Here is a 12,605-nt window from a genome sequence, read left to right as displayed (position 1 = left end):
TCAGTGCATAGTAACTATAGGGAAATAACCGGATGGTGTCTAAATTTGGTTAGAATATACCTTATGGTCGAAACTATCGAGTGAGTTTGATATTTTTTATAAATGAACTGTAGTATGAATGGCAGCATGCCATCATCCACATCCACATTCACTACGAAACAGTGAAATGCTTGGTTGAAATTAAATCAGGTACCCGTGTCGGTTTTGTAAGTTTTTAAATTTTTTTGCATGTAATATGAAGATAACATATTCAATCAATATATTCATTGGTGGTGTAATGTTCATACAGCTGTCACCTTCCCCACCACACTTGCAAATTTGGTACAGATCACATTGTTTCCTATGCATTGGGCACCTTCTCGAGCACTTTGATTTCTCACAGTTACACCTGATGAGCTGCGGACCGGATTTGGAGCAACCTGAGAAAGAACCGTCAGCAGCTTGCTGTCTAGGCTCCACCACCCCAAGGTCAGATGTTCAAGATGAGTTGGGTTCAATACCATATCTTATAGCGCTAGATATTAGCTTGGACATAGGCACGGCGTATATGTTCAATCCAAATCGGTGGCAGTTTATCAACTCCTTGTTCATCTTTGAGTTGCTTGAACCAAAACCATGATCATCTTTGCTTGCCCAATGTGGACTCACTTGGGCAGAAAAGAGAGCAAAGAAACTTTTCACATCCATGTAGAACTTCATGGGATCCCCTTCGCCAAGACCAGCTGTGCTATCAAAATTGTGGGGCTTGCCTTCAGGAAAGTTGCAAAGCATATGCCTTCTTTCTCTTTCCTTGGATCACAGCCTGTAAGAGCATGCCAGTTGATCAAAACGGCTGATTTCTGTGGGCCAAGCTTGTATATATAGGCTGCAGAAAGACTTTGTGTCGTCTTTCACTTGTACCTATGATTAGCGCAGAATTGTTGCCAAGTAGTGGTGTTCTTCGACGTTCGTAGAGACAAAAGTAGCACATCTGTGTCTTGTGAATATAATGTGAACATTAATCCCCTTGCTCACAACTTCTACAGCATGGTAAGAGTGTCCGCCTCTTTCGTGTGTGCTGACATTGTTTGACAGTCATAATTCGCCTTGACCTCCTGCCGTGTTGCAGTCATAACATGGACGTTACTGTAGTGGATGAGCCGATGGGAAAGGTAGAGAGTTAGCCAATCCTTTGTGCTGCTGCTGCCGAGAAACATCATTTTGTCCCTTCACCTTGCCTTTCCGCCGTTCTATAATAATATGTTTCTTCTGTGCTGCTTTCTTTGAGTAGTCAAATATAACTCGCACTTGACAATATCCTTAAGCCTTTGAGTCAATGAGTGTGACGAAGGATGTTGCAAGCTCTTTGCAAGTCTTAAAATTCCTGGGCCTCAAGGAAAAACAGATGATTAATTCTGTTTTCAACTGATTAAATGTCCCTGGTTAAAGAAGAAATAAAAGAAAGAAAGAAACAAAACGAATTCTTGACTGCATCGTGCCCGATCTCTTTTCAAACTCGGTAGGCTGTGCAGAAGCTTTAGGTGTCATTTGCCACCAGATCTTCCAGAAGCTTTATCACTTGTCTGTAGTGGGATGAAAAAATCCATCCGGTGCCATAAGAACTTTGTTGATATATGCATCCTAATTACATCTTCCAGATTGACGCTCTCTCGAGATGACCTTTCATTGATATGTTGAGGTGTTCCATTACCAGATCAACACCAGTTCGTGTGAATGGAATATGGTTGCTGGTATTAACTGCAAACTCGCAGTTGGTTTAAAAAGCTTTGCCATAGTTCTGGGTCAGTTCTATGGCATCCATGCGTGCGATGAATTCTGGAATGTTTTGAGCATAATCTAGCCTGGAATAGGCAAAGAAGAACTTGCAAAGATGCTCCAGTGATACCAAGTAGAGTCGCCAATTACCCTCCCGTATAGCCCTCGGGAAACCAATACTGGCTTCATATACCATCCATGGCCACGTGTTGGAGACTTGGAGCTTGTTGACTCTGTCTTGGGTCCACATCGACTCGAAGCTGGTGAACTTCAACATGCATGCTGACACTGTGGCAAAGAAAGTCAATTCCACCAGAACCTTCCTCAGTAGAAAAATCGGCCACTGTAGACACAAGATCAATGGGACCAGCTACAAAACCTTCATCAGCCCAATAATTGAGTATGCTGCTACATCCTGAGACCCTCATATACAACGCAACATCAGAAAGATTGAGCAGGTATAGAAAAATTGTGCAAGGTTTGTCACAGGTATCTAATATCGCTGCAGCAGTGTGACAGCCATGGTTCAAGATCTCCAATTGCCCACCTGAGCTTGGCTATCAGACGTCACCAAAGCAGGCTGGAGATGATGTATTGCATTCGTAGACGTCCCCAAAGCAGGCTGGAGATGATGTATTGCATTCCGTTTGACCTCATCGACATCAGGTTCCGGGGATCAGGTGGTCCCAGTACATGACCCCGCTAGCTTCAAACACCAAAGGCCATGGTTCCTGCTTTCAAAATCCGCGATGCAGTTTGACAACTCCAAAGCGGGCTCCAAAGTCATACTTTCCACGCACTACCCGTGACTGGAACAGCCTGTTAACCGACCCAGCTGCATCCTGTTTCTTTAACGCTGTCAAGACTGTGTTGAAGGCCTGCTGGCAGCAATCAACTTGCTGAACAGTCTTACTCACACCTGAGGAGGAGGAGTAGGAGGAGCAGGAGGAGGAGGAGCAGGAGGAGTAGAGCAGGAGGAGGACTAGCGTCTAACTCTCGTAGCTGTTTCTTGCAATTTAAGGATTCTATCTCCATTATAAATGCCTGATGCGCTTTTGCAACGCCTGTCTTATCCCTGCATGCTTCAGTCAGCTGCTTTATGATGGCTATCAGGGTGTTACGTACAACGGGTTGATCCTCAAATAATTTCTCCAATCAGAGATCGTAGAGTGCCTAAAGAGTTAACTGGTGAGCTTCGATCGCTCTGTTGTAACGATTGTTATTTAGTTTTATTTACCAGCAATGTTCAGATAAACAGTTGTCTCAACTATAATGCATTTGGTACCCAAACTCTTTGCACACATTACGAATATATTTAAAATAATGTTGAACACCAAATATCATACAGATCGGTTAAAAAATGTGACAATTGAAGGATTGGCATTGTTCCAATTATAAATACGTTGTTATTATTGGAATCCTCATATGCCAAAACATATGGTTAGTCATCAAAAACACCTTACTGTGTCCATTGGTTCAAAGTTATGGCATTTTTCGTAAAAAAGCCCGAAATATGGCCGCCATCTTGGATTTTTGCTAATTAAGAGTATTTCTAGTGCTCTTATTTTGTTTTCAATGATTCGTTGGCCCTTTTATGTGAGTTAAGATAGAATATAATAAATATTGTTTGACATTTGAATGAATAGATATGGTTAATTTGTAATTTTTTCTAAAATTGGCGGCCATTTTGAAATTCAAAATGGAGGCTCTTAATGTTAATGGAAAAACTGGCAACCACCTTTTTCTAAATCAGTGAAGTTTTTAGATGTGTTTAAACATGGTTGCCAAGAATCTACCCAAAAATTTGCTTTTTTTACATAAGCCAACCGACTATGAATACGAAGAATGTCTTCCTGATATCAAATCATTTTCATTTTTTGAAATCCACGATTTAATACAAATTTTATGACAAATTATTAAAAATTGATATTTTTCACATTTTTGATATAGAACTAACAGTCCTCGAAATAAATTTTATGAATATAATGATATATTCTTAAAGTGTATGGAGCTGGGAGGAAAAGCCGGTGATCAATTGAAAATTTTGACCTTTCATATTTTTTCCCCAATTTTCAATTGATCGTCGGCTTTTCATCCCACCTACATACACTTTAAGGGGGTACTACACCCCTGCCCAATTTTGTGCCTATTTGTGCATTTTTCTGAAACATTATATCGCATTAGTGACAAGTAAAATATGTATATTATAGGGGCAAGGATTACAACTGCTGCACTGGAAATTTTTATTTCAACACAGACAACAGTTGTGGAGTTACAGTCAAAAATGAGGGAAACCCAATATTTGATCAATAAATCTACTTGCCTTGAGTTGCTGAATTTTCAGTGCATGTAGTTGTAGTCCTTGCCCCTATAATATACATATCTTACTTGTCACCAATGCGCTAAAATTTTTGAGAAAAATGCAAAAATAGGCACAAAATTGACCAGGGGTGTAGTACCCCCTTAAGTTTAAATCATCAGATTTATAAAGTTTACTTCGAGTACTGTTAAATATCAAAAATATCAATTTTTAATCATAATTTGCCATAAAATGTATTACATTGCGAATTTCACAAAATCAAAATTATTTGATATCAGAAGGACATTCTTCGTATTCAGAATGCAATTCGATATGTCTGATGTGCTCTAATGTCCCACAATAAATACCGTCCAAACGTTCATACCCCATCCCTTAAGAGCAGAATTAAAGCTACAGTGTTCGAGCAATCCGGTAATTCAACGACCGGTGTTCAATCCCCGCTGAGTCCTAATGTTTTGTCGCTCAATATGCAAGCTTGATCGAGCCCCAAAAATCATCATTTAAATCATAATTTCTCGGGCTTGCATCATTTATTTCTGATCTTCGCATATATTAATCTCGCATTGCCTTGCGTCCTGCTAGGATGAAGCATATTTTGGGACGACTCCTTCGTCATTATTCTATGATAAACTTATTTAATAATGAACTATTTCTTTTCTGTTTTTAGCTTACAATCCAGTGATTTTGAAGTTATTAGGAAATCAGAAACAGACAAAAACAAACAAACAAAACAAACAAAAACTTTGAAAAATATTTCATCCAAAGTTATGTGGTCTTACTGTGCCTTGCAAAATCCATTAATGCCGATTGTTTCATCATGCCAACGCCAAATACATCGCCACTCGACCGAGGTAAGAAAAGAAACGATGAAACGGTTGATACATATAAAATTAATATTAATTCATTAATGTTTGACAGGAATAATATAACATAATTTGTAAATTACTTACTTGATATCTGTCCGATTCTTGCACTCATAGTCGCTGTTTCTCCTAAGCTCATTTACTTCCGCACTCTCAAATTTCAAAACCTTCCTCTGGCACCAATGTGAGATATAAGTTGTTACAATGGTATAAATCGACAACTCCGTCATATATCTTCAATTCCGAAATGTATCATTTTATTGTCCAAACAAAACTTTAAAATCCAAACGACTACTTTTACAGAAAAAACTCTTGCATTTAATAAAATAATTTATCGGTTAAGTTCCAATTTTCGCATTAACGCGTAATACCAGTAGTACCTTTTCTGCGTAACACCAGTAGCTGGGTTTACAAGTTAAGTGGTAAATTGAATTCAACAACAAAAACGCAGTGTGATCTTTTTAATAGTTGACATTTGTCGTGGTGTGGTAGAGCGACAGCGTGTTCTGGTCCTCTGATTGGCTCAATATTATATTGGCGCTGCACACAACACCAATATCTGAAATCTATTATACATGCTGATGATGAGTAGGATGATGAGGGAACTGTAACTTCGCAATATTGGAATTGATAAAGATTCAAACTAATTCAAATCAATAACTTAAGAGGTCGGTCACCCACTTTTGCACAGTATTTTTTTTCTGGAACCTGAGAGAACATCAGACACACCAAATTGCATTCTCAATACGAGAAATGTCCTTCTGATATCAAATAATTTTTATTTTATTTTATTTTATTTTATTTTATTTTATTTTATTTTATTTTATTTTATTTTATTTTATTTTATTTTACTTTATTTTATTTTATTTTATTATATTTAATCTATTTTGTTGTTGAAATTCGCGATACAATGATACAATACAAATTTTATGGCAAATTATTGACAATTGAAATTACCTATATTACCAAAATGTTTGTGGTAAAAATGTATATCTTCAAAACGAAAAGTCAAAACTTTAATACGATGGACGGCTTTTCGTATATAAAGTTTGCTTTGAGAACTGTTAAATGTCAACAAAAAAAAGTTTTATAGTGCATATAACATAGGGTCCTAATATACAAAAGGAAATTAATTAAAAACAAAACTTTTCAAAAAAGTTTAGTATAGGCCCTACTAACAAGTAAATTCATTTTAAACAAATTTATTATGGAAAGAAATATCAGAAAAATAAAATAAGATGTTAACAAAAAATATTACAGGTGCGTGAGGTGTGCTGTAAATCCCGTAACAGAGAAATTGGGCTATTCCTGTTAAATCCACTCACCCCTATGGAAGACATTACCTTAATCTTCCACACAGGGAGTATGAATTTCAAATGGGGCTACCTGAGCTGAATGGTTGACTCCATTTGGAATCTACACGCCCTGTGTGGGGATTAAGGTCATGTCTTCCATATCATAGGGGGTGTATGGATTTCAACTGGAATAGCCCATTCACTAGGATCCACAACATGCTCATCTATCAGGGTACAGTTCTTTAACCCCAAATACATTTGTACATTCATTGAATGACCTTTCAAAATGTTGGTACAAAAACTCACACTCTGAAACTTGAGGTCAAATTGTGGACTATGATCGTTTGATTGAGGTTATTAAACTACGCCATTGGGATGAGGCAATTGTGGTCCATAGTGATTCTTTCAAACCATGTGTCACCCAACATCCGTCATAAAACAGAATTCGTCGAAGAGTAATTAATATCATTATTCGCCTCGATGCCTACCAATGCTAAATAGCGTATAATTATATTATTGAGTTAGTGATATACTTCGCTCGACTGAAAGTTCAACAATAAAGACAATTTTGGTAACCAATAATTGACTTCAGTATTAAAGTCAAATCACTTAACAGTGGTAGTATATTAAAAGGCATATATAGTTGGGAATTGAATTTCAAACGTGGATATAAAAGTTAAATGTGGGCATCATAGCGTGCCAAATATAGTCAGGATTGGGCGTTGTATGATACAGCACGAATAAGGCCGAGTAAAAAAAAATACATGTTTCTTGTCCACGCCCTCCTCATTTTTGGAAGATTTTTCAAATTTCTCTTTATTTTGTAAACTTTCAGTTATAACTTGTTGAAAAAGATGTTTCAGAAGTTGAAACTTATTTTATGGCTTTGTAAATGCATAATACATCATTTAAGAAGAGTTTTGTGATCACTAGAGGGGTCTAACTCTCAAAACAATAAAATAAAAAGGGCCTCCTCCTTTTTCTCAGATATCAATCTGTATGTCGAATACCCGAAATATGGTGCCAAATACAGGTATTTAGCGTCGTTTTCCAATAATAAATAGAAAATAAAAAGCCCCTCATTCTCCTAATTTTTAAAAACCCGGACGAGAAACATGTTTTTATTTTTACTTGACCTAGTCGAAGCTATAATAATATCATTCCATTTCGTGAAAAAAAAAAAATCAGTTGAATGTCAAATTTGTTGCAATATTTCTCGAATGAATTTCAATACTTTTTTCAATCATTTATCACCAGATAGAAGATGTAAAAATAATTATTTTTTATATATAAATTTCATCTTATTGTAAGCCTACTGCACTGATCAATTCAATTCAATTCAATTCAATTCAATTCTAGATCAAAAAAAGTACGATCTGTTATAATACTACAGATCACAACCCATGGACTGGTGACGTAATCTTCTGTAGATTATATATATAACCTCATAAATGTATCTACTGCCGATAGCAGCGCAACGTGCTACCAATATAGCGCGATCTACAATGAGCTATCTACTGTAGATAGCAATATGCTACGATCTTCTGTATATACCAACATTATCTCGATATCTGTAGACAGCGACACACCTCGACCTGCAATAAGCTTTTCTGCAGCGGTTATCTGTCTGCACAGATGTACTGCAGATAGCAACCTCGGTCAGCAATTATCCAGCAAACACACAAATGTTCTTAATACGTTTATTCAAAACGTATTAATAAATTGGCCAAACATTTTGGCAAAATATTTTGTCAACAGTTAAATAACATTTTGTTAGAATGTTTTTCATCACATTTTCAAAAATGTTTTTGAATGCTATCAAAACACCTGTTTATACACTGCAAAAACAGTAGAGCAGCACTTAATAAACACTTTAACATTAATAAACACTTGATTGTACAGTGAAGGTATAGGAGTGATAATTTATAAACACTAAAACACATACAAATATGAAGATGTTTATGATTTTAACATGGGATAGTGTTAAAAAGCACTTTTAAACACTATCTTGTGTTAAAAAGCAAACATCTTCATAATTTATGTGTTTTAGTGTTTATAAATTAACACCCCTATATACCTTCACTGTACAAACACGTGTTTATTAAGTGTTTATTAAGTGTTGCTGTGCTGTTTTTGCAGTACATCCTTTATACAATCTGACAATTAAACGTTTTCTGTAAAACGTTGTGTGCTTGCTGGATATACACTGCGACCTATCAAATTCTCTTGAGTATACATGTATACTGATGGTGCAACATAAACGCCCGTAGAATGAATTATCTACGGGCAAATAAGAAACGAATAAAGGTTTCTGACCGAAGTGTTTTATTTCTACAGAGAAAGTACTCTTCCCCAGATTATTCTGTAGTTTTACGGTCCATTGATCGCATAAAAATGCAACTTTTCGAAGCCGCATATCCCAGTACTATCGAATACTTTCTATCTGCATGCGCATACTAGAATACCTGGGCGCAAAAATAGGGCGTGTGACATATATAGAGCAAACTTCATAATATTTTGACTGACATCGTATTCATTTTCAAGCGTAAAATGTGATTAGATTTCCGATTAACTTCGTCCTGGTTCAACAATTAAAGTTTAACACCGTGCAACCAGTTAAACTCATTTACCACCGCTGAGAAATTGGGCGATCCTTGTTATTGTTTACCGGGTCAGAGGTCAATCATTGTCATGCCGATATTTATGTTGATTGTCTCTATCGGGAACCAATGGGATTTGTCGCCTTCGCGGGCTTCGGGCGTGATTAGGTGATGATTTATTCACTGTTGGTTTTGTATCGGACTCGACAACGACACAAATTTTCCCACCCACCGCTCCCTATATGAGCGTGTGAGAAGAAGTTAAAATATAATTGTGTGTGACAGTCATAAGTAATGACCCGTTTAACAGCAGAAAAAAATTTTCTACTTAGGTACAGTCATCTACTACATAGTAGTGTGTTAAATAGCTAAGTAAAGCATTCAACTGTCTGCAAGTTTAAAAATCAAGAGTTATGATTCATATAGTTACGGAGGAAGGAATGGAGTGTTGACGCCAATCATTAGAATTACATGTGACTTACAATTATTTTCCCTTTCTCAGATCTTCAAAGTACAATGTACACTGTCGAATAGATCATGTGTTCAATATGTTGCTACATAAAAATTTTATATATTTGTCCTGTATTAACCAATGTAGGATAACATTTCAAGAGGGAAGTAAGCCATCGATATGCTACAAATAATTTATATATTTATTCTGTATTAACCAATGTATGTAGGATAACAGTTCAAGAGGGAAGTAAGTCACCAAACTTATATATTTCTGAATATTTACAGGAATTGAGAATCATATTGTTACATGCTGGCACAGGTGTTTTCAAAGACAGTGTTAATAGAATATGCTTTCTTTTATAGGGTCAAAGACTTCACACAGTAAGCAAAATAAAATAAGGTGGGGTTTTGAATTATCTTTTCTGTATTTATTTATTATGATATATGTACATGTCATAGAATGCTAACATTAATACTTTATCCTTTGTAACTTCAGGGCAATCACCTGTTGAGAGTCTCGAGAATTGGTACACTCTGGGAGCGTCTGACCTGTATGCACCAGTACCGTAATTTATTGTTGAGTTTCCAGCCATTATATTTGATTTATTGATCCAAGGGTTCGGGGTCAAACGCTCAGAATTTGAGCTTCGGGTGGCGGCTACCCGAATGCAAGTTTGGATCACGTGTTGGTTTATCCAAAATAAGATTTCTCTGCGCCTTTGGTCGTTGTATCGCTAGAGTCTTGGGTTGGGTATTGCTCGCTCGATTAGAGAATCTCCTATTATATATTTTGCTATAGTACGGCTGAGAGTGTCCAAAATGAGATTTCTCTGCGCCTTTGGTCGTTGTATCGCTAGAGTCTTGGGTTGGGTATTGTTCGCTCGATTAGAGAATCTCCTATTATATATTTTGCTATAGTACGGCTGAGAGTGTAGGTACTTGGTGCGGGTCCTAAACAAAAGTCAATAAATGGTTGTCGTGTCCGATTGCCAATATGCTTGCAAATTTGCGTCCGATTGTTTTTCTTAAATTTCTCTGTCTTAGGGTAATGAAATAAAAGTACTCATGCCGGGCAACTGTTGTGGTTCAGTTTCACACAGTTAAACAACTTCCTCGACAATTATACTTGAACACATGCCCATATTGTGACCAACCGCCAATGTTTGTATATTTTAGGGCTTTTTATTATACATGTTCATGTGCGAGTTATGATATTTTATTGTTCAGTTTCATTTTTTGTAATAAATCTGAAGCACACATTCTTTACAAATAAAATCCGTGGCGTATGCATGTTTAAAGAGATCTGAATGAAAGTCATGTGTTTAAATAATTGCCACAGCTGCCGCAATTTACGAAGATTAAATGTTAGCTATGTGTTCCCGTGTATGCGAGAAAAGTGCAAGTTAAGGTTGCTTACTCCTTCCACGCATTAAAATTGACTCGATTTTGGCACTTGCCCGTTGGTAACAGTTAAAACACCCGTTGTTACTTGCCCGGATCAAGTTGTATATTTGAACTGTGTCAGTAGCATTTCAGCTTTATCTATCTGGATGAAAATTACTCAATATGAATATGTTGCTATCTACAGAAGATAGCACTTAGCAAGATGCGGTGTTATCGGGATCGGGAGTATAGATAAACTTATGAGGTTTATGTTGCTATCTACAGAAGATAGCACAGAGTAAGTTGCGCTATTATCGGGAGCAGTTAAACTTATGAGATTATGTTGCTATCTACAGAAGATAGCACGCAGCAAGTTGCGGTGTTATCAGCAGTAGATAAACATATGGTCGAATCCAACGAAAAGTGTACAAGGCATGTTCAGGGCCATAACTTAAAAGTATTAATCAATTGGCATTCATTTTTGTATTGTGTTTATTCGCCTTGATCATACGCTGTTTATGATCATCATTCCTGTTTATTATCCTGGTAGACTACCTTCTGATGAAATCAACTTCTGGAATTGACGCTGGAATTGTTACCTACCCACGTCGGTCAAGCAGGTATCCTGCCAAGATGCTGAATGACCTGGATTTTGCTGATGATATTGCCCTGCTGGAATCTTCCATAGACCGGGCCCAGTCACAGCTTACTAGGACTGCAACTGCAGCAGCAGATCTAGGCCTTGAAATCAGCGCACCTAAGACAGAATATATGACTGCAAACTGTAACGCCCAACCAACACTTGAAGTCTATGGTAGTACCATCAACCATGTCACAGACTTCAGGTATTTGGGTTCCAAGATGGGCTCTAGTGTTGGAGACCTAAAAAGAAGAAAAGCACTAGCCTGGGCAGCTTTCTGGAAACTGGAACGCCTTTGGAGAAGCCCGTCCCTGGCAATCGAAACAAAAATCAAGCTGTTTCAGACAACGTGTGTTACTGTCTTTCTGTACGGGTGCGAGTCATGGGTAATTACCAAGGACATGGAAAACAAGATCAATGCATTTGCAACATCTTGCTACAGAGTCATGTTAAACATCAAGCGTGTGGATCGGATTCCAAACGAAACCATCTACAACCTGACCAACACCACTCCACTGGTTACCAGAGTCAAGATTCATCAACTCAAATTTCTCGGCCATATACTGCGTCTTGAAGATGGCGAGCCTGTGAAAGAATATGCGCTTTATATTCCACCACATGGGAAGAGGAAACCGGGACGGCCGCGCACACTGTACTTACAGTATATGTCCAGCACCTCCTGGGAGATACTGAAGGGATGCTGCAGCCAAACAAAATTGTTTCGCTTGCCCCAGATCGCATTAGTTGGAGAAAGCTTGTAATCGCCTGCTCCGCAGCCGACTGATGATGATGATGATGATGATCATACGCTTCGCGCCATATATAATAAGACCCCTTCTGTGAAAAACTTAGACACAGAGACCCCAAAACATGCTATTTTTACCCATTTTTTCAAAATATTTCTTAAAATATTTTTTAAAAACGTCTAAATCAGTTATGAAAAGAAGTCATTGGATTGAATCTAAATTGATTTCCTGAAAGGCGTGTATTCAAAGATTGCCTGTTCAATTTTTCATTTCTTTGTACATAATTATGAATTTTTGTGATCATTTTTTGAGTGGTATTTTTTTACATTACCTACGAATACAATTTTTCATAGCACTATATATATCTTTAAAAAATGGAAATCACTAATAAATGCGCAATTGTGAAACACCGCCATTCATGCCAATGCCCATATTGGTACATAACGAAGGCCTGTATGTTTGCTATCAAATCATATGTCAATGAAAGTTGAGAATTCACATACATGCCCACCATGCAAAACTGAATACGGCTTAATTATTGAAAAATATG

The 12,605-nt window shown here is 37.1% G+C and overlaps 1 protein-coding gene across 1 annotated transcript in view; it reads right to left on the bottom strand.

Moving 5' to 3' along the window:
- Positions 1 to 5,240, bottom strand: part of LOC140140292 (nuclear receptor subfamily 2 group E member 1-like) — a 28,334-nt gene extending 23,094 nt beyond the window's left edge. The window contains exon 1 of the mRNA XM_072162074.1: positions 5,026 to 5,240. Coding sequence (XP_072018175.1) covers positions 5,026 to 5,077 — 52 coding nt within the window. The 5' untranslated portion in view covers positions 5,078 to 5,240. The remainder of the gene's footprint in view (positions 1 to 5,025) is intronic.
- Positions 5,241 to 12,605: the final 7,365 nt, after the last annotated feature.

The sequence above is a fragment of the Amphiura filiformis genome, chromosome 19 (assembly GCF_039555335.1).
Source record: "Amphiura filiformis chromosome 19, Afil_fr2py, whole genome shotgun sequence".
Classification (NCBI taxonomy): domain Eukaryota; kingdom Metazoa; phylum Echinodermata; class Ophiuroidea; order Amphilepidida; family Amphiuridae; genus Amphiura; species Amphiura filiformis.
The sequence above is the reverse complement of the archived record's forward strand: the minus strand, read 5'-3'. Positions and strand labels throughout refer to the sequence as shown.